The sequence below is a fragment of the Mustela lutreola genome, chromosome 3 (genome assembly GCF_030435805.1).
Source record: "Mustela lutreola isolate mMusLut2 chromosome 3, mMusLut2.pri, whole genome shotgun sequence".
Lineage (NCBI taxonomy): Eukaryota > Metazoa > Chordata > Mammalia > Carnivora > Mustelidae > Mustela > Mustela lutreola.
Window position 1 is genome coordinate 15,470,602 of NC_081292.1, and position 22,334 is coordinate 15,492,935.

A 22,334-nucleotide genomic window follows, 5' to 3' on the forward strand; every position below is an offset into this window, starting at 1 on the left:
TCAGACCAGACCATTGAGAAAAGCGTGGCTCTGGCATTTAGTGACAGTGTGACCCTGCCTGGGATCCGAACATCTCTGGGCATCAGCTGCCTGATCTGAGAAATGCCTTCTAATTCTTCCCTGCATAAATTGTTGTGAAGAGTCAGTGAGACAAGCTTCGAGCTTTACGTGCCACACTGAGGGTCCCCAGAGCATGTTGGTGCCCTTTCCTTTCTTTGCTGTATGAAATTGGTTTGTGAGAGCAAAGGGCACCCCCTCAGCTCTTCAGATCATCCCTCCCATTCCTGACACGTTGCCCCTCATCGTCCTCCAAGACGTGCCATCATCATTTTTGTCCCGAAGCTGCTGTCCATGTCTGTCCCCTCACCTAGAGACCAAATGTCCCTGCGCCTCTCTCTCTACCCATCCTCACTTCTCCAGAACACCCTCCCCGGGAACTCTCTATCCCAGCTCTCATTTCCTTCCTGACTCCTCCCCACTCCTGTGCCCATCGTTGCACACTTGCGTTCACTGAGCCACTGACGTAGAAAGTTCTCTCTCTTCTCCCAGGTCACATGCCCTGTGGTGGTTCTTGTGTGGAGAATCCCTGAGGGCAATGTCAGGTACCCAGCGAGAACTCTGTGAACAAGACCTAGATCTGTAAGGGGTTCCTGAGTAGATTCAAAGCCACAGGTACAGGAATCCTGGGGTCTCAGCAGTCTCTCCTTGTTTCTGTGTTTGTAGAAAACCTGCAAGCTTGGTTCAGAGAGATCTCAAAACAGATCATGTCTTTAAATCACGATGATTCCACTGCTGCAGGCAGGAAAACGGTGCAGCTCATACAAGCTTTGGAGGAGGTAAGAAAACCCTTCTTAAAGGGGGGCGCTTGGATCATGAATCATAGATAGTTTCCAACCCACCCAGCAATCTGGTGCCGGAAATACATCTGAGAGAATATTTCATCAGAAGACAAAAAAGGCATACTCTGCTCATTGTAATATTATATCCAGTGTCCTAAAATTGGGAGAATAAGAAAGTGATCAGCATGACAAAACTGATGTCATTTCCACTTGCAGAAACATATAGTCTTGGAAAAATAATTATGAAAACAATATAGAAACCAGGGAAATTGTGGTAAGACAGCAAGAACTAAAACAAGACCACACTGTAGACACCATTTCTAAATTGGGGAAGAGTTTGGGGTGGGGGACAACAGAGGCGTACACAGCCAATAACCATAGTTGTATAATGATCATATGCCTATAAGTGATGTTTTCTTTTCTAGAAAAAAAGAAATAGTGTTTCATCTACTCAAATATTATCTACTCAAATTCAAAAAGAATTATTATATTTTCCCACTCCTGAAATTTTAATTGTATGCTTAACTAGGTTTAAAATGAAAAATAAACAAAAGGATGAGAACAGTAACCATCAGCTATTTAAAACATCATCCATACTTACTTGGAACCCTGTTCAACTGGTATAAGTATATCTCTTTAGAGACAGAAGTAATACTTTATTTGGCATACTTTCCTACAGGCTTCATTTTTTTTTTTTTTTTTTAGACGTCTGTTAGTCATTGTTAATGGCAACACAAAACAGTTCTCCATTGTTAGTGCATCAGTTTCCCTAGCCGACAATTCCCCACTTGTAATGTTCCTATTTTGCTTGTTTCCTGGATCTTTTACTTTGTAGTACAACTATAAACAACTTGGTAAATGTCAGAGGCTTTTTTATCATTTGTGTTATTTTTGTCAGCAATGGCCCAGGCACCTTGAATTATATACATTACAACTTCAGGATGCTGGAGAGTCATTATTTTATTTTAAGGAATCCAACAAAAAGAACTTAATAATGTCCAAATGCCAACACCCTGGTTGTGATGTGACTTTTACTCTGTTTTTAGCAAACCTGCAAATCTTCAGAATTAAGAGGATTTTCTAATATGTGTTTATTGAGACTAAGATGAAAGATGGAAGTATCCACTCATTATGTCATATACATACACAGTAAAAAGAGTAGAACATTTTCTAATTCTAGAAACCTGTGCATTACATTATGACTTGGCTTATACATTTCTAAAATTATCATTTGAAATGAAAATTTTGCCAAGAAATTCTTAGTGAGTAGCGTGCCTTTCTTGAAGTGTTTTCAGGGAAAAATGAATACCACCAAAGCCACTTGGAATTTTCTAATTAAATGTATTTATGTGACACAGGTTCAAGAATTTCACCAGTTGGAATCAAATCTGCAAGTCTGTCAGTTTCTTGCTGATACTCGCAAGTTTCTTCACCAAATGATCCGAACCATTAACATTAAAGAAGAGGTCCTGATCACAATGCAGATCGTTGGGGACCTTTCTTTTGCTTGGCAGTTAATTGACAGGTAATGTGACCAGCCTAACATTTCCCCTTGATGAAGGCTACCATGGATTCTCCTTACCATTGATCTCTTTTACAGATTCACATCCATCATGCAAGAGAGCATAAGGGTAAACCCATCTATGGTTACTAAACTCAGAGCTACATTCCTTAAGGTAAGCAAAGAATAGTTAGATCACATTCTCAGTCACTAGGGAGGAACTGGTCCTCGTGACTACCTCATGCATGAATTCAGTCCAAGATATTGTTCTTTTAGAGAGTCAGGTAATTTAAGTCTCTTTAAAGACTAAAAATTGTTAGCAGTTTTCCCATAAGAGCACAGTTTCAAAAGATGCCATGCATATTTGAAGTTTCAGTTAACATAAGTTGGAGGTCTTACAGAATATAGTTTTTAAGTTAAAAAAATAACATTTTTAAAGTTCTACCAAGGTACTAAAAATGTGGTACTAAAAAAAATACATTTTTAAAGTTCTACCAAGGTCCTTTTTTCTCTAGATGTGAATTAAGTCCTTTTCCTTACTCATTTAAAAAATTCTTGTTGAGCATCTGCTACAAAGCAGGGTTTCCTCTAAAGATGAGGGAATAGTGGTGAACAACACAAGGAGGGCCCTTGCTCTCGAGGTGACTTCAGATCGAGATAAATGAGCAAATAATTGACTCAGTGTCTTCTGACAGAGTCACCTTATACACCAGTCCTTAGGTGCACTTTCCTATTTAAACATCTCTGTAAATGGCGATGATTTTATAATTGACAGCACATCAGAGTTCAGTTGTCAGCGTTTTCTTTCTTTCTGAGTGGTACATAAAATAATGGCACACTGTACATGCTGTGACATCTTCAATTGGATTCAGTACAGTGTTCCATCTGTCCCAGTGATTTCCATCCAAGAGCAGCTGACTTCTGTAGCACAGTAGCTCTCAAACCTGAGGGGCATCAGAATCACCTGGAAGACCTGTCACAACACAGATGGCTGGGCTTCGCCCCCAAAGTTTCTAATTAAGTAAATCTGAGGTGGGGCTCAAGGAACAGCATCTGTAACAAGTCCCCAGCTGATGTTGATGCTGATGCTGCTGGTCCGGGGACCACAGTTTGAGAACCACTGCCATAGTCGAAGACTGTTGTGTTTAAAAAACTGTATCGTTGTCATTTTATCATTACTTTTATTAACTTATTAATTAATGTCCTTAATAACTCATTATTTTTTATTAATGACAAATTAATATGGTCATTAATGACTTTAATGAAGTTCAGTGGTTGTTGCTTTCTCCTGGGTAGGACCCAAGAGCTTTGTTATATGATACTCTTTGTAGAAAGAGAGATTTCTAGGACTTTTTGAGATAGAGAAACAGATATACCTACTTTTCTTTCAGCTTGCCTCTGCCCTTGATCTTCCCCTTCTTCGAATTAATCAAGCAAATAGTCCTGATCTTCTCAGTGTGTCTCAATATTACTCTGGTGAATTGGTGTCCTATGTGAGAAAGGTAAGAAATGCATCAAAGTGATCTTATTTTATTGGCAAACTAGCTGCTATTTAAAGACAAAAAGGACTCTTGGGGCCCTAGAAAAAGTATACCCATGTTTCCTTCCTGTATTCTTGACTGCAGAAATTTGCAATATCTGAACATAAACCTATTCTTACTGGTACTATGGATATGGACGTGTGTTTTACTTCCAAAGAATTTTTACACCTTTTTTTTTTTAAACCCTGGTAGTATTAATCCCCATTTTGTAGGTATAGAAACTGAAACAGAGATTATATTGGTTTCTACAAAGTCACAGAGCTAGCTGGGAAGAGAACCTGGTCTAGATCCAGCATATCCTACTTAGAACTTAAAGGTTTCAGAGGAATTTTGGTCCTTGTTTCAATAACTTACGGTACAGCATGGAGCCCAACAGACCTGGGTTCAGAATTTACCTGTGTCACATACTGAGTACTCTATAGCCATGCTACTAACACCTCTGATATTCAGTCTTTGAAGAGTTTATAATGTGGAAAAGATACATCTTTTTGCTCCATGTATATGAGGACTAGCTTTATATCCTGTGAGCAGTTGATATTTGAAGGAAGGTAGCCGTGTACCTGAGAGCAGATGTTAAAATAGCTCTTAAGTCCCTTACCATCCCTTCCTGTAGACAGGCTCCTTGTACACACTGGTACTGTCTTCCTGCCGTCCTAGCATTTATCGGTTGCAAAATAAAAGATGTCAACTGTTTTTCCTTTCCTCTTTCACTAAAGGTTTTGCAGATCATTCCAGAAAGCATGTTTACTTCTCTCCTAAAGATCATAAAGCTTCAGACCCACGATATCATTGAAGTGCCGACCCGCCTGGACAAAGACAAGCTGAGGGACTACGCTCAGCTTGGCCCACGATATGAGGTGGCGTGTCCCTCTGACTTCTGTCTTTTGATATTTAAAACCCAAACCATGACGTGTCCCAGGTCCATGTCACCTCCCATAGCCCTAGGACCACCAGACCAATTCTGATTTCTTTTTTCCTACTCTCAGTGATACCTACTTGTGCCAAGTTAGTGCAGCCATACCTGTATCTGTTACTTGGTCCCAGAGTTATTTAAAGCCCCGCCAGCTTGAGTGTCCTCAGAAGAAGTGGGGCTCAACTGGTCACTTTTCTCCCGAACAGTCCTGGTGAATCAGCCCTTCTTTCTGGGGTGTAGTTTGCCAAGACTTTTCACATTCGGGTTCCCACTTTGTACATCAGATCAGTGGCTCAAAGTTACCTGGGTTCCATTAACCAATTCCATTAACCACTTTTAAGCCCACTCAGTAGTCAAGGAGCCTCAGGGTTGTTTGGTTTGTTCTTCCCAAATACCTCTGCTTTTCCTTCCCCCTGAGCTCAAGAGATGTGAGAGTGAAATCAGGGGGAAACTGACAATAGGAATTCGCTGCCATCACATTATATCCCAGTGTCAGTTTTAAATCCTGACACAACTCCAAAAATTACATCAGGAATTTGCATAGTCAAGCTTTGAATTTAGGTATTTATTCACACTCAAAAATATAGCATTGGTCTACCTTATCAATGTCCCCTTGTGTTGCGTGGGGGGAAAATGTAGAAGGCAGGAAAGGGGAGATTACCTTGTTAGGGTCTTGATGAGCCTTTTCTACGTGGAAAGGACCGTCCATCTCATGGAAACCTGTCTTCCTTTTATGTATAGGAAACTGAGGCCCAAAGAAGGGGAGGTGATTGGTCAGCATTTAAAGAACGACCTCATGTCTGCTGACCCTGTTCCCAGCATGGCTAACAGTAGTCTCTCAGTTCCATCATGGCACCTCATTTCTGACCAGGGCACATCATTTCTGAAGTCTTGGTTCATTCCTGGACTATCAGCCAGTTAATTTCACTTTCTGTAGAAATTATGGATCTTTCATCTGTAGTACTTCATTAACTTCTTTTTCTTTGTTAAAGGTTGCCAAGCTCACTCATGCTATTTCCATTTTTACTGAAGGCATCTTAATGATGAAGACAACTTTGGTTGGCATCATCAAGGTAATAGCTTTCATGCTGGTCCACGTGACTTCATAGACTCTTTCTTTGGATTACTGTGGTGGTTCTCCCATGGGGAACAGGGAATGACATGGTCCTTTTGTGTCCCTTGCTGTTTCACATTCAGCTCTTGATCTCCATGCTATTCATTTACTGATGGAGGAAGAGAGAGCATTATAATCCTGATTTTTCATCCATACCCAGGAATTACTTAAATCTAAGAAAAATCCATTTTATTGAGTTTTTGTAATAACAAAACAAAATGGTTCGATTCCCTTGACCAAACAGCTGGCTCACTCCCTCCCACCCTTCTTTCCTTTTAGTATTTTTATACTGCATCTCAGGTGCAGAGAGCTGAGATAATCCTACCCCATTGTCATGGTCTGGCCATTGTCATCACACATGCATGCAAGCTCCTCTCTTCATCTTTTCTTTCTCATCTGCATGCTCATGGTCATTCCCATCCCCAGTAGCACCCACTCTGTATGTTTGATTTCTGTCCCCAAGGAGGCGAGTATCTGCATTTTAAGCACAAGGTGTTACTTTATGTGTGTATGTGTTTGATTTCTCTACATCCTGTTGTGCCCTAAGGCCCATTCCCTTTCCAACTCTTCTCACTAGTTATTGCTTTTGGAATTTACTTACGTTGCTGTGAGTTGGGCAATTAGTTACTTCTTACTGCTGCATAGAATTTCACATTCCACTTAACCATTCCCTGAGACATAGACACCCATATGGTCTGTTTTCACCCCCAACACTCCCATGATCTGAACATGTCTCTACTGTACACCATGCAAGAATTTTTCCAAAATCTGCATCCCCAGGAGTGGATCACTGAGCTTTTTTTTTTTTTTTTAAAGATTTTATTTATTTATTTGGCAGAGAGAGATCACAAGTAGGCAGAGAGATAGGCAGAGAAAGAAGGGGAAGCAGGCTCCCTGCTGAGCAGAGAGCCCGATGCGGAGCTTGATCCCAGGAAGCTGAGATCATGACCTGTGCCGAAGGCAGAAGTTTTAACCCACTGAGCCACCCAGGTGCCCCAGGGTCACTGAGCTTGAAGGTGTGTTTATACTTAATTTCTCTCAATACCACCAGATTGCCTTCTGAAAGGGCTGTTTCATGAAATGTCTGCCCACAAAAATTTACCCAATAGCTGTCGGTGTCCACATTCTAAGTTTTGCTCTCCCAAGGAGTATAAAGTGTTATCTCAATGCTGTTCTCATTTTGTAATCCTATGATGAGTAGTGATGTGCTCATGCACAGGGTTCACGGTGCTTTTATTTCTTTTTCATTTATCTGGTATCAGTAGACGCTACATGTTACTGATTTAAGAAAAAAAAAATGTATCTACTGAATTGCCAGATCAACATTTGTGCTACTAAAATCCAAGAAAATATAGGAAATGAACCTAAATAAAAATGGAACTTCAGTGTGTGGGTTTCTGAAGGATGTTGAAATACTGTTGTGCCCTAGAATTTTTTTTAAAGCAGTGATTTTTTTTTTTTTTTAAGATTTTATTTCTTTATTTGAAGGAGAGAGACAGCAAGAGAGAACATGCGTAGGGAACGGGAAAAGGGAGAAGCAATCTCCCCACTAAGTAGAGAGCCTGATGAAGGGCTTGATCTCAGGAACCCGGGATCATGGCCTGAGCCAAAGGCAGATACTTAACCGACTGAGCCGCCCCCCCTTTGTGCCCCTAGAATATTAACAGAATCCACTGAACATGCTTTAGGCCTGATACCAGTTTAATTCAGTTGATACACAGAGAGTAAACTGCAGGTTATCATGTGCGGATAACCCGCATGCGTACTCTCTGCATTATCACTGAATTACTAAATCCATAAAGTGGTAAGACGTCCTCGGACCAGATTAAGTGTCTTACATGCAAAGTGACCAATATAGGATGTAATAAAACCTAATAATTAGTAAAATTATCAAAGGAAAACCTCCTTAAGAAAATTGCAGATCTTTTGCCACAGTCTTTCAGATGAAAACAGAGGGAATATCATCTTGACCACATTCAACCCAGCAGACTGTCTCTGCCAGTCTAACCACTCAGGGCTTTTGTAACGGATCCTGTGGCCCCCCACTAGTCTTTAAACATCAAACATTAAGCATCTGTTTCAGACACTTGTAAAGGGTATAAGTTGGGGCACCTGGCTAGCATAGTCCATACAGCATGCAGCTCTTGAACTAAGGGTTGTGAGTTCAAGCCCCTCATTGGACATGGAGCCTACTTAAAAAAAAAAAAAAAAAAAAAGTAGAAGTTGACTTTAATCCATAGGACTTAAAACAAGTAAGATATACACAGAGATGTATGTATAAATGTGCATTGTTAGAGGCGGCCAAAATAATTATTTTAAAAAGAATAGAGGGGTGCCTGGGTGGCTCAATTGGTTAAGCATCCGACTCTTGATCTCAGCCCAGGTCTTGATCTCAGGGTGGTGAGTTCAAGCCCTGCATTGAACTCCATGGCTGGGCATGGAGCCTACTTAAAAAAGAATAATTTTTAAAAAGGGGGGTGTCTGCCTTCGGCTCAGATCATAATCTCGGGATCCTGGGATCAAGGCCCAAGCCAGGCTCTCTGCTCAACAGGGAGTCTCCTGCTCCCTCTGCCCCTATCCCGGCTCATGTTATCTCTCTCTCTCTAGTAAGTAAAATCTTTAAAAATAATAAATAAAAATAAAAAAGAAGTAAAACTTTAAAAAGAACAGAAATCATCTAGACATTTATCACTAGAGAATGGCTGAATATATCATGGTGCATTCCCAGTATAAGTTGTTCTGCTGCCATTCAAAAAGCATTTGCACTCGAGAGATTTCTAAAACTCTAAAACTTGAAGTGGGAGAAGCAAGTTAAAGAACAGAGTGTGTGTGTGTGTGTGTGTGTGTGTACATATTATGGTCCCATTTAGATTTTTAAAATATATATTAAGGACAATATGTAGAGAAATTAGTTGAGAAAGGTCTGGAAGATCCACATGAAAACTTAATTAACTGTTAACTTCAGAGGAAGCGACAGAAATGTGAAGGAAAGGGCTGTGGGAAGGGGGCTTTCTCTAGGCAGTGAATATGCCATAGACAGGTGAAAGTCTTAGGAAGAATTGGAAGGGTCTTTTGAGATCTTTAAATTCATGAAAACATTGAACTCTTTCTCACCAAATCTATTCTTACGAGGAGTATTTCTTTGGAAACTTCATTTTACTTCCTTTTTTTCCCCTCACTGACTATATCTAGTTATAATCTGTTATTGTAAAAATAGGCACAGATACACTGAGAGCTGTAGAACCACTTCTGTAGGTTCATAGATTATTACCACCACCACCCGAGTCAAGAAGTATCATTTCCTAGCTCCTACCCCAGAATCCTCCTCACGTGCCCTGAACTAATCTCGGTTTCTCCATTTAGAGTTTTATTGTCCAAAAGTAAATCTCAGGACACTGCATTTTAAGAAGATATGTTAGGGGCACCTGGGTTGCTTAGTCAGTTAAGCATCTGACTCTTACTTCAGCTCACTCAGGTCCTGATCATAGGTGGTGGGATTGAGCCCCGTGTCAGGCTCCATACTCAGCGGGGAGTCTGCTGCTTGAGGATTCACTCCCTCTGTCCCTCCCCCACTTACACTCTCTAAAATAAATAATCTTATAAAAAATGCACATACATATGTTGTATCTTTGCAGTCTTTTTGAATCATCAGGTTTCTCCTCCTTTCCTTTAACTGGTGAGGAGCCCACAGGCTTTGACCTGTTATTTTTCTAGTGTGGATTTTGCTGATTACTTAGTCATGTAGATCAGCATGTTTCTCTGGCTTTTGTATTTTGCTCAATTTTTATTGCAATTGTCATTCTTAAAGTTTAAATATAATCAAACCCAGATGGACCCATCCATTTGTCTTTATGACTTTTTAAAATAATGGTTCTTCCCTCTCTAGCTGTGTCTCTTCTCTCTGTCAAATAAATAAGTAAAATCTTAAAAAAAAAAAAAGTAAAATAATGGTTCATTTTACGAATTTGAAGTACAAGAGACAAGACGCAGGGAATTCAAAGGATTGTGTTCAAACTATTTAATGTTTTATGGATTTGACAGGAGACTGTCTTTTAGGGAATAACAAATGCTTTCTCATTACAGAAAAAAGAACCAGTAAAATAGCTTATAGAGTTCGATAGCAGATTTGCAGTCCCACTCTATCTCCCTAATTACAAACGGCATTCCAAGAATGCTGAAAGAAAAGAGAATTATTAGCTCTGTCCAACTGCAGGCTTGAGTTTGCTCATGGGGATGGAGATGCCCTGAGGTAACATGGAGAAGAAAAGCAGGCACTGAATTCGAGGGTGGGTCCTTCATTCCACCCGGGGGGGGGGGTGAGGGGGGGGCTTTTTACTTTTAATGAAATGATTTAAAAAATGAGAGGCAATTTAAACTTTTCAGACCGCTATCTTTGGGATGTCCTGTCATAAAATTATCATGAATTTTACTGCAGTCAACTGAGTCTTAAAGAGTTACAAGGTCCATCATTCTGTCCAAGCTGCAGAAGATCAAAGGGACAGGAAAGGAGTCAAGTCGCAGTCATTGAGAAAATGGGTTGGAAAAGCTCCCTCACAGATTCTGGAAACTGTCTTTCCTTTGGATTTCTTCACGACTGAACTTTTCCTTACTGCCATGTCTTGCTTTTTGCTTTGCACGCAGGTGGATCCAAAACAGTTGCTGGAAGATGGAATAAGGAAGGAGCTGGTAAAACGCGTTGCTTTTGCTCTTCATAAGGGATTGATCTTCAACCCCCGAGCCAAGGTACCAGATGACCAAATGGATGTTCTTTCTCTCTGCCCAGCTTGCGGAATGGATGAGCACACTATTTCTAGTTATGATGAACAAGACCTTTCCTCCTAACAGATACCTAATACATGATGTTCAGTGCAATTGACCAATGTGCTTTTCGATCCCATATTGTAATCTGTTGTGTGATACAAAAGTCCTTTCCAAAAACCAGTCCTTTCCTTCACCTGTTGATCCTCAATATTAAGAATTGAACTGATGTCTGCAGTTCAGAGTTCCCTCCTAAAGTTAAAAAAATTTGTTAACCCTACAGCATTTAGGAACTATAATGCCTGTAATTTTTTATGTTCCTTGATCTGTTAAAGAATATGCTCATTTTTCTCAGAAGGAAAAAGAAATGGGCCTAAAATTTGTATCTAGGTTACTTTTCACTGTAGTAAATTCAATTTTAACTATTTTAAGTATTTTAAGGTTTTATGTATATATTCATCAAATGATGTGAGAGAAACTGTCAACTTTCATTTTTTATATTCTTTTATATGAGGCTTCCTTCCCAAATGAAAGAAACCTCTTCTTTGCTGAATGTCTGGCATCAGTTACCACTCATCCTGGTTGAGGCAGGAAATGAGCATTTCCAAAGCTGTCTTCCACTATCTTTGTGGTCACCCAGTAGGGGGTCTCATTTAAAGTCTAATGTAGATATTAGTGGTTGACTCCTGTGTAATAGATTTGTGTTTCCCCTTTTGCACAGTCAAGTGAATTGATGCCCAAGTTGAAAGAGTTGGGGGCTACCATGGATGGATTCCATCGCTCTTTTGAGTATATACAGGATTATGTCAACATTTATGGTCTGAAGATTTGGCAGGAAGAAGTTTCTCGTATTATAAATTATAACGTGGAACAAGAGTGTAATAACTTCTTAAGAACAAAGGTATCTAATTAAATTTTGAAAATTCTGGACTATGGTTGTTGCTCTGACATTTAAAATACATGCCCCAAGGGGCACCTGTGTGGTGCAGTCAGTTAAATGTCTAACTCTTGGTTTTGGCTCAGGTTGTCATCTCAGGGTCATGAAATCATGCTCAGCATGGAGTCTGCTTCAGATTCCCTCTCCCTTTGTCCCTCCACTCTTGTTCTCTCGTGCACTCTAAAATAAATAAATAAATCTTAAAAAATAAAATACGTGCTCCAAGCCTCAGAAATGCCAAGAAGAAAGTTGAAATAGTTATTAAAATCAGTAAGCATTAGATAGTCACAAATACCTTCAGAGTATCTTCAGGGAAGTCTAATTTTAGCCAATAGTTGACAGGGTTAAGTTTTTAATTAGGAACTCACAAGATTCATTTGGAATTTTAATAGATTAAGTATCTTCCAGCCTTATGATATTTGGGAATTTTATTATTACATCGATACATGTTAACTTAAAGACAGAAAGCCAGAAATTCCTGTCTTCTCATTTCTCAGTCACTTCGCTTGTCACAGATATTTCTTTTTTTATAAATGTTACATGTGGCATTTCTGGGAGCTATTAATGCAGTTTAAAGTTTACTCTTCAAAACCAAGGAGCATTTATTGTCACTATTTATGCAACATTATATTTGTAAAACTATATGGAAAAAAAATAAGTTACCTTATCAAAGATGTGCAGTTGACCTTGAACAGCACAGGTTTGAACATACGGGTCCATTTACACACAGATTTTTTCTGGTAGATATAGTGTGGTACTGTAAAATATATTTTCTCTTATGATTTTCTTAACATTTTTCTCTAGCTTAAGTTATTGTACGAATCAGTATATAATACATACACAAAATATGTGCTAATTATGTTACTGATAAGGCTTTGCTGGTAAACAGTAGGCTATTAATTAGTAGCTAAGTTTTTTGTTGTTTTGTTTTGGGGGCCTTTTTTGGTTTTTGTTGTTTTTTAGTAGTTAAGTTTTAAGGGAATCAGAAGTTGCATGTGGATTTTCAACTGTGTGGGGGTCAGTGCCCTGGCCCTCGTGTTGTTCAAGGGCTAATTGTACTAAATATTTATGGTTTGGTTTGGTTTCTAGATTCAGGATTGGCAGAGTATGTACCAGTCTACACATATTCCAATACCAAAGTTTACCCCTGTGGATGAGTCCGTAACATTTATTGGTCGACTCTGCAGAGAAATCCTGAGGATCACAGACCCCAAGTAGGTATATCTGAATTTCACTGGGCCTTGAACACAGTGGACAATAGAAGTCTCTGAACATTTTCCTTAGATCACACCCATGTTCTTACCACACTTGGATCCATTCTAATGTGCTTATTAGAGTCACATTTTTTGAGACTGGGTGTTCTCCACAGTGTGCCTGAGACCCCAGTCCAAGGAAATGGAGATTAAAATAAATCTAAGGTCTGTTCAGCCACCTTTTAGTTTTGTGCTCCTCTTGCTTTCCAACTAATGTTCTACTCACTTGGGCCTGTGGACTCCTGATATATGAAAACTTTTGATTACAAAGTGCTCATCTGTTCATGTGTAACTGTGGCACAATGTCCCATTCCAGTCACTGAGTCTTGCACTTGCCAGATCCTGAGCTTTGAAGATTACCCACACACCCATGCACTTGCACACACTTCTCAGCCTGTGGTACACATCCCTTCATTTACTCATTACGGCAGTCTCTGAGGTAGGCGTTGTTATTCTTCCCATGTTAAAGAGAAGTAACTGAGGCACAGGAAAGTCAAGTCTCTTATTCAAAGTCTGGGTCTAAGTGGTAGCCCCAGACACATACCAGCCCTCTGACTCAGGGGCCCAACTCTTAAATAGTGTGCCATCCAAGGGCAGGCCACATAGCTTTGCACACAGTAGATCACAGTGCACATACAGTCACATGGGTGAACATCTCAGAAAATGGAATTGCCATTAAGAATATTTTAGGGAGAGACTTGCACACTTCCCTCTTTATGTCTAATTTTCCACCTTTTTCTCATTTGAGCTTCTGATGAGGCAGTCAGCACTAAGCCCAACTGAGGGAAGAGCAGGCTCCTGTTTTCTGTCTGGTGTTTCGCCCTGTGCACATGCTCAGTGAGTGGTGTGGTTGGTAGGATTACCCAGGGAAAGAGGACTTGACTTCTCTCTCTGTCCAGGAGTGAGTGCATTGTTGGATTTGTGTAAGTTGAATGTCTTTATGACATGGCTCTTCTGTACTGCCTTCAAATTCCAGCTTACTGGGTCTCTCAAAAGTTTGGCAACTTGACACTCCATATGTAAACTTCTAAAAATTCAAGCACAAGTGAGTTTTGTCTATGACTCATGGACCAAAAGGAGTAAATGATCCAAAATGTTTTATAACTCCTGCTTTCTTGATACCCAAGGGTGGGTCACTGAAGCCCTTCCAGAAGATTCTCCATCTACTGCCATGTTAAGACTCATAGGACTAAGCATTGGGATTCCAATTTTCATGTCATATTACTGATTGATTCATCAACACTGGGAGCCTCTCAAGTGACACATTCAGAATGCCAGTACTGGGTAACAGGAGCAGGACACTTCAAAGTTTAAAAGTAGGATGCAGTTCTGGAAATAATCTTGTTCTTCCATTTCCTTCCAGATGTATGCCTCTCCTCCCATGCCTCATTTCAGCAAAGAGATGTCCTGGTTCTTAACTTGGGGGCATATCATCTGGAGTTTACTAGAATTTCAAAAGCTGGGTTTCCACTCCAGATCTACCCAGTCAAACCCCAGAAATGGCATCTGGGCATATATTTTTAACCCTCTCAACAATGATTTAAGGCCCCTGTGCCAGCTTTGAAGGAATTTTGCCTTGTAATTGGGCATTCGCCGTGAGATACACTGGGTGCCTAGATACAGAGGTTATTAAACAGCTCACATAACCATCGTTCCTCATATCTGATGCCTAAATCCTGTTGTGTCGCACATTTCCTCAGGATGAACTCATTCTGAGCTGCTTTTGGATTTTGAGTATTTGTTTTTCTTTTAGAATGACCTGTCACATTGACCAGCTGAACACTTGGTATGATATGAAAACTCACCAAGAAGTAACCAGCAGTCGCCTCTTCTCAGAAATCCAGACCACCTTGGGGACTTTTGGTCTGAACGGGTTAGACAGGCTTCTGTGCTTTATGATTGTCAAGGAGCTCCAGGTGAGCCTTTCAGCTTCAGGTGCTTCCTGCCACCTTGGGAGAGATGCGAGCTCACTTAGCTTTTCTTTCATGCTTTCCTCTACCAACACCAGACACACATGCATGCTTCTTTTTAGGTACATAAGAACTGAGATAAACTAGAATTTCTTTGGCCAGCACAGTATATTTATGTGTAGACTGGTCTGGGGGAGTTTCATGTGAGGAAGTGGAGACTCTCTTCAGAACCAGCAACTCTTCCAAGCAGGGGATGTTTCTAACAGGAACCGGAAGTTGCTGCCTCCCTGTCATCCTTTTTTTTTTTAAGATTTTTTTTATTTATTTAGTTGAGAGAGAGACAGTGAGAGAGAGCATGAGAAGCGAGAAGGTCAGAGGGAGAAGCAGACTCCCCATGGAGCTGGGAGCCCGATGCGGGACTCGATCCCGGGACTCCGGGACCGTGACCTGAGCTGAAGGCAGTTGCCCAACCAACTGAGCCACCCAGGCGCCCCCCCTGTCATCCTTTATAGCATTCTGTGACTTAGGCCAGGCTGTGTCCTGTACAGCACTTTAGTTAACTGAAGTATTATTCACCGTATTCATTATATTTATTTATGTTTATACTTCTATTCATTATTATTTAGTTCCTTGCATGTCTTCTTCTTTTAGAATTTCCTCAGTATGTTTCAGAAAATTATCTTGAAAGACAGAACTGTACAGGATACTTTGAAAACCCTCATGAATGCTGTGAGCCCCCTGAAAAGCATAGTAGGTAAGTGTTCTGAAAGGGGCCTGAGACAGAGGTAACGCTAGCTTTTCCATTTTTACTAAACAGAAAATTATATTTTAACTTTTCAGCAAATTCGAATAAAATTTATTTTTCCGCCATTGCCAAAACACAGAAGATTTGGACATCTTATCTTGAGGCTATCATGAAGGTATGTTGAGAGAGGGTGAAATCAATACCATATTTTTTTAATTATTATTTTTTTTAAACTCTGTTACTCAAAGAAAGCCACACTTGTCATCAAAGCAAACATACAACACTTCAGTGTATCATTATTTCTAAATTAGTTATCCTTTATCATCTGGAACATTCTGGAACTGTTCCTGACTGTGGTTTTTCATTGATTGGCCTGTCATTCTTCTTTCACCAAAGAGAACCATTTTGTTTTGTTTTTAAATGACTTCGGGCAAGAAGTGCTTTCACACAAAGAAATGGAAATCTTCCTTCCTCAATGGTGCTCCATCCTGATGTAACAAGTTTATTTAATGAGCTGCTCTGTGAGTGTACAGCTCTGATCTCCAAGTAGGTGCTAGAACAGGACATTTATCTTTCTCCCCTCTTGGGTCTGCATTGATGTTAGAAAGCCAAGTTCTCTGGGATGTAAGTTATCGCTACACCATGAATAGAACACTGTTGTCTTTAGAAATGAGTAAGAAAGTGAAGTGAGATTAACTTGTTGGATGGAAATCTAAGTTACTTTAGAATTTGTTCATCTGCTTTCCTGTCTTCACGCCATAGTGTCCGCTCTGGGGATCCTCTGTGTCTTCTGTGTGTCTTCCTCTCATCACATGATGATCCAAGATATTCAGCACTGCTTTGTTGAACAGTCATTAAGTGTAAAGCATCATCCTTTGCTGTGAGACACAGACTTAAAGGAAACACTCGCTGCCTCCGCAGAAAGTCTACTTAGTCTAGTAGGAAAGAGTAGGTTTCCTGATGGAAAACCAATTCACAGTTAAAAGCCTTACCTACCACAGGAAAAATTTAGGCTGCTGTGGGAATTTGGGGCAGTTCCAGTCTCTTGTTCCCAATTTTATTGGTTGTTCATTGAGATGGTACTGATGCTGTCTTAGCCAAATTCACAGTCTATTTCCCATAATTGCAGTGAATTTCTTTTTTTTTTTTTTCTTTTTTAATTTGGGAACTTAGAGTGGGTAACACACAGAGCCTTTGACTCTGCTGGATATCCTCTTGTTATAGATGTCTGACACTCCCTTAGCCACATGATTTCCAGATACTGAGAGCTTCTCAGGCTAAATTTCTAATTGCTGGGAAGCCCTCTATAGGAAGAGTGGAGAATGACATGAGGTTGGGCCGGCCTGAGTCTCAGGTCTATGGGAGACTGAGGGAGATTAACAGGGATGCTTCGAAGAGGTTTCCCAGTGGCTCTCACAGATTTCTGAGTTGTAATTGCTGGTAATTCAGTAATAACCAAGTATTTGTCTAAGTCAGTGATCTTTACATAAAGCCCTCAAGGACAGATTTGTCTGTTTGTCTTTGGCTAATGTGGAACAGTGATGGAAATACTCTGCACTGCCTGATGGTAGCCACTAGCCGCATGTAGTTATTGAGATGTGACTTGTGGGAGTGAGAAAGTGAATTTTAACTTTTATTCATTTTCATCAGTTTACATTTAAAGAGCCACATGCGACTGTGGCTGCTGCGCTGGGCAGTGTGATTCCAGAGAAATGGAGAAAGACCAACAGTCCAAAGATCTCTCTAGAAAGGCAAATAGGTAGAATGAGTACATCACCTCCCAGGCTGCTCAGCCTCCAGAATCTTATTAATGGCCTGGAGTAAGTGAGCACGAAAGAGAAAACGTTAGTCATGGAGACTGAATATGCTTTAAAGAAGAACAAGTTAGCTTAAACTGCCCATATCTCTGCTTCCTTTCAAGGGACTCCTGGACATAGAGTATCTAGAATTAAGCAAGAAGCACATGGGCCAGACAAAAGGTTGGAAGAACATTATCGACTGGCCTGAAGTAACCCACTATCTTCTTGGCCTTGCCCTATTCCAATTTTTGAATAATAGTATTTTTCTATTAATAAAAGATTTCTTAGAGCACTTTCTGGATTTTATTTCCTTCATGTAAATAGAATAATAATCTAGTAACAACAGTGGTCAAAAGTAACACATCTGAGGTCATTTAACACTTTTAACTGTTACAGGCTCCATTTATCTAAATAAGATCTTTTCTTTGCTCTTAGAGAAGGCCGTTCTGTTTTTTTCTTTTCTCTGCTCTCAGCCACTGTGTTGTTTCTCCCTCACTTGCTAGCATCATAAAACAGTCCTCCCTCTGCTTCCTCCTCTCCCTCTTGCTAATCTTTTGGGGACAGCTTTCCTAGATAGAAAAGAAATTTACAAGCACAAAAAATTTACTTTTGACTTTATGATGCCAACAAATTGAACTTGTTGGAACAATCTGAACTCTGCCCCAGACCTGACCCAAAGATAGTTTCCTATCACTGAACAGGGGTTATAGACATCTCCAGATATCATTTATGCTCATCACTACTTGGAAATGAAGTGCTTAATCTGCCATGCTGACATACAGCTGACTTCCATTATTATCCTACATGTTTTTATTCTGTACATTTATTTTATTTTAAAGATTTTATTTTTAAGTAATCTCTACACCCAATGTGGGGCTGAAATTTATAACCCCAAGATCAAGAGTCACATGCTATACTGAGCCAGCCAAGCACCCCTATTTTGCACATTGAAAAGAATTATTCTGAGGCCGTATCGATAGGCTTCACCAGATTCCCAAAGAGGTCCAAGGTACCAGAACAAGTTTAAGAACCCTTGGATGAGGGGTTATCATTGTTAGAAGGGCCTTTTGGAAGATTTTATAGTTTATTTTATAACCCAGGTTATATGATCTGCAATTCTGGGTGATGTGGATAGGCGTATATGCACCAAATTTTAGAGTAACAGAGTGATACGGCATCTTTTGGGACTCAAGAAAGTTCAGCTTAGGACAAATGAAGGAAGTAGGGCTTCTCATTAGCAGCTACTAAGCTTGGAAAACTTATTTCAAAAGATCATAAATTGAGCTTCAGAACAGATACCTTTAACCTGTGAATAACTGACCATTAATGTCACTTTGTAAAATATTAGACTTCAGAGATACTTGAGGTTGGCATAAAGGAGTCTATCCAGATGATCCTTGTGCTCCGTCATGAATGACGCTGGTCTTAGCCATGGAGCCAGTCCAGGAAATTCTTAGATTTTCCTGTAGAACACTGTGATCCTTCCAGTAAAAAATTGTCATCTTCGCGTTTGCCTCCTCACTGTCACCTGGAAGCTCTGTGTGTTCTACCACTTCTTCCTCTTGCTCATTCCCAGGTGGGGCAGATGCAGATTCTGAGACAACAGATTGCCAATGAACTCAATTATTCTTGTCGGTTTGACTCCAAACATCTGGCAGCTGCTCTGGAGAATCTCAATAAGTAAGTGCCTGCATTCAAAACAGCCATCCAGGGGCCTGGATTGTTCATTATCGATTAGCACCCCAATTTCTTCAGTACTTACCCTTTTACTCTCTTCGGGTAAGAAGGCTGTCTGAATTCAGAGCCTGCTCTCCCAGGGATAATCAAATCTGTCTTTATAAGCCTCTTTCCTCAATCTTGTCCCTTGGTCTTGCTCTATTATTGATGAATTCATTTATTTAGTCAACACCTAGTTATCACTTAATACACATCAGACATTGTGCTAAAAGACTTGTACAGATTAAGAAAGCAATTATTACCAAAATCCACACCTGGATTTCTGTAGGACTGAGTCACTGATCATCTGGAGGGCTGTCTGAAGCGTGCTAATTACCAGGATTGGCTATGGGCACACGTCCCGAAGTACAGTCATATCCTCCACCTCCCCAGCAATGGGCTCTCATTCCCAATCTCTATTTAAAATAAGTAATCTCTTCTTGCCAGTCAATAAGTCAGTGCTTTTGACAAAGCAGGTATTGAAAACAGTTCCATCAATTCATAAAAATTGGAACAGCAAAAGCATTCGATTTGGGTTAACTACAAAAGATAAAGTAATTCTAGATCACCTTTTCCACTGAACAACCAATCACGAGTATGGAAATTAAGAATTAGGAGGATCAAGCCCTCATTTTACAAATGAAACCAAGGCCTGGAAAGATCACATCATAGCCTGTGTTAACTGTTGGATGAATTGTGTTCATCTCTAATGTTTATTCCTGTTCTGTGTTGTTTTGTTTTTCTTCACATAGGGCTCTCCTGGCAGATATTGAAGCCCATTATCAGGACCCTTCACTCCCTTACCCCAAAGAAGACAACACGCTCTTATACGAGATCACAGCCTACCTAGAGGCAGCTGGCATCCACAACCCATTGAATAAGGTCAATGACTCAAGTATGGAATGGAGTGGCGGGAGATGGATGGCCCCCAAGGAGATCTGGCCCAGAGAGCAGATCACTTGCTAAAATACTGGGAGAGCCTGGGTTCTAATCCCAGAACCTCCAATCTCTTAAGCCCCCTCCCTTCCTGAGTTCGTTTCCCACGAGTGATAGGATAAACATGCTTTTCCTCCCTGATGCAGGCCATGGGAATCAGGTGATACCATGTTTGCCATGGTTCCTTAAAAAGTTAGATACTCTTATCTATAGGAGATTAGTTTGGGGTTTGTCTGGGGTTTCTTACTTGAACTGCTGCTAAGTGATGGCATTGATTCTTGGGGCCCAAAGATGCTTCCCTCATGGCTGACAATAATCACAACCATAATCGGGGGCCACAGACTGCCTTCTGCAAGTCTGACTTCCAAAAACCTCTGTGAACTGAAAGGTTTTCACCAAGTTTGTGCCAGATCTTACATGGTGGCAAAACTTGTCCCAAACTGACATAAGGCTGTTTGTACTTATACGAATATTCATGTTTTGATGCAAAAATACTGATGACTTTAATGATAGAGTGTTACCCTGGACCCTATATGACCTTTCTAAAACCTGTAAAATAGGAAATCTGTATGATCCCCTGGGTTTTGGACAAAAGCTTGTGAACCTAATCAGCAGCTAACAATTTATGAGTGCTCACCTTGTGCGAAGCCCTGTTAGTCCCGACTGTGGGTGGTGTCCCGTCATCTCAGCAGCCCCATGAAATGGGCCATCGTCGTGTGAGGAACTCGAGGATCAGAGCCTGATGACTTCCCCAGGGCTCCACATGGGCGAGCACTGGAGGCAGGCTGTCCGACCAGAGCCAAGCCTCCCAGGGAGCTGAGGGAGGGAGTGAGGGAGGTGGCTGGGTATGCCCAGACCATACTGTGTGCACTGAGCAAGCGAGGAGACTGCTCCGTGACATGTCCTCACTCATCACCCTTTTCCCTCTCCCTTTGGGAATGACATGAAGAGGATCTGAGGGGAAAGTAACTGCTCATCTCCAGACAAAATTGTTTCTTTCCCAGAAGGGCTCATGTTTGCAGGGATCAGTGGTGTTACATCAGACTCTGCAGGCAGCAGATCAGGGGAACCATCCCTGTTTTCGGTAGCTTGAAGAGCAAAATGGAAGCTTTCCGTTTGAACATGGGTTCTGCAGTATTGTGCCTTGAGAAGAAGCCATCAATTTTTCTTACCTTTCTCTTTCCAGATATACATCACAACAAAGCGCTTACCCTACTTTCCAGTTGTCAACTTCCTATTTTTGATCGCACAGTTGCCAAAACTTCAGTACAACAAAAACCTAGGTACTGTATGGCATTCCTTACAAGAAGTCACCGTAACACAATAATGGATTAATACCTCACAAACCAGCTCTTTGTATGGAGAATGCCGTGTCACCAATGAGATCTTTCCTTAGTCAGAGGCATGCTGATAAAATGCACGACTTTGAGCCTGTGAAATGTCCCTTCGTGAGGTGTAGACAGTGGATTTACCATTAACCAAATGTAGTCCACCCTTAACTTCCAAAGATTAATTAACCAACTTGTAAAAGGTGTGGGATCTTTGCTTCTCTCATTAACGTTTAGGCAGCTGATGGTGGTGTGAGAGAAACTTCCTTTGGTTACCGTCCCATTCTCAGGGGTGCCGTGTGCCTCCCGCATAGCAGGAGCTGTGGTATGAAAAGTAACAGTACAGTGAAGGCAAGATTGACACAGGCATACCCCCAGTACTTTAACGAGGTCTATACCTGTGATGACGTGTGAAACTCTTTGGTACAAACTACAGAAGTCTTTCAGTTTGTTTGTCCTGTGCAGTCACAGAGCCTCAAATATTTTTTTGCCATTGATCACTTTATTTTGACTATTTTTATAAACACTTTTCTAAGAGTTTCCCAGGTCCGTCTTCTGCCTCCAAACTTTTTATCACAGTTGAGCTTTGTCAAATCCACTATCAAGTTTAATTTACTTTAAAAGTATCATAGCGCTTTCCTGTAAATGTGCTACTTCTTAACCAGCAATTTCAAAATGAATTTCTTCCTTGAGCTATTTCCCCTTCCTATTCCATAAACTTTTTAAGGATAAAGATGTGGAATGGCTATAAGGTTTTTATTTTCTCATTCAGAAATACTCCTTGATTCCAGACACAGCTCCCATAAGGACATGCCCCCGCCACAGAATGCAGAGCACAGTGGCCCCCGGTAATACTGCTGGTGGGACTGAGGGACGAACGTGGGTCCGGATTCCAGCTCCACCAGCACTCACCTGTGTGACTTTGGCCAAGTTACTCAACCTCTCAGGCCAACTGGATTTTTAAAAATACCTAATATATTACATGGCACCAGAAGAAGCGCTGCCCTGATGCTAAGTCCTTTTCTGTATATTGGTCAAAATCAA

General features: G+C 40.7%; 1 protein-coding gene across 2 annotated transcripts in view; it reads left to right on the top strand.

Moving 5' to 3' along the window:
• Positions 1–22,334, top strand: part of WASHC5 (WASH complex subunit 5) — a 59,255-nt gene that overhangs the window by 27,546 nt on the left and 9,375 nt on the right. For both annotated transcript variants that reach the window (XM_059165636.1, XM_059165637.1), the window contains exons 12-26: positions 724–836; positions 2,198–2,364; positions 2,440–2,515; positions 3,732–3,842; positions 4,598–4,738; positions 5,787–5,867; positions 10,550–10,651; positions 11,388–11,567; positions 12,693–12,817; positions 14,610–14,772; positions 15,418–15,520; positions 15,607–15,686; positions 18,887–18,990; positions 19,779–19,908; positions 21,149–21,245. In XM_059165636.1, the coding sequence (XP_059021619.1) occupies positions 724–836; positions 2,198–2,364; positions 2,440–2,515; positions 3,732–3,842; positions 4,598–4,738; positions 5,787–5,867; positions 10,550–10,651; positions 11,388–11,567; positions 12,693–12,817; positions 14,610–14,772; positions 15,418–15,520; positions 15,607–15,686; positions 18,887–18,990; positions 19,779–19,908; positions 21,149–21,245 (1,773 nt within the window). The remainder of the gene's footprint in view (positions 1–723; positions 837–2,197; positions 2,365–2,439; positions 2,516–3,731; positions 3,843–4,597; positions 4,739–5,786; positions 5,868–10,549; positions 10,652–11,387; positions 11,568–12,692; positions 12,818–14,609; positions 14,773–15,417; positions 15,521–15,606; positions 15,687–18,886; positions 18,991–19,778; positions 19,909–21,148; positions 21,246–22,334) is intronic.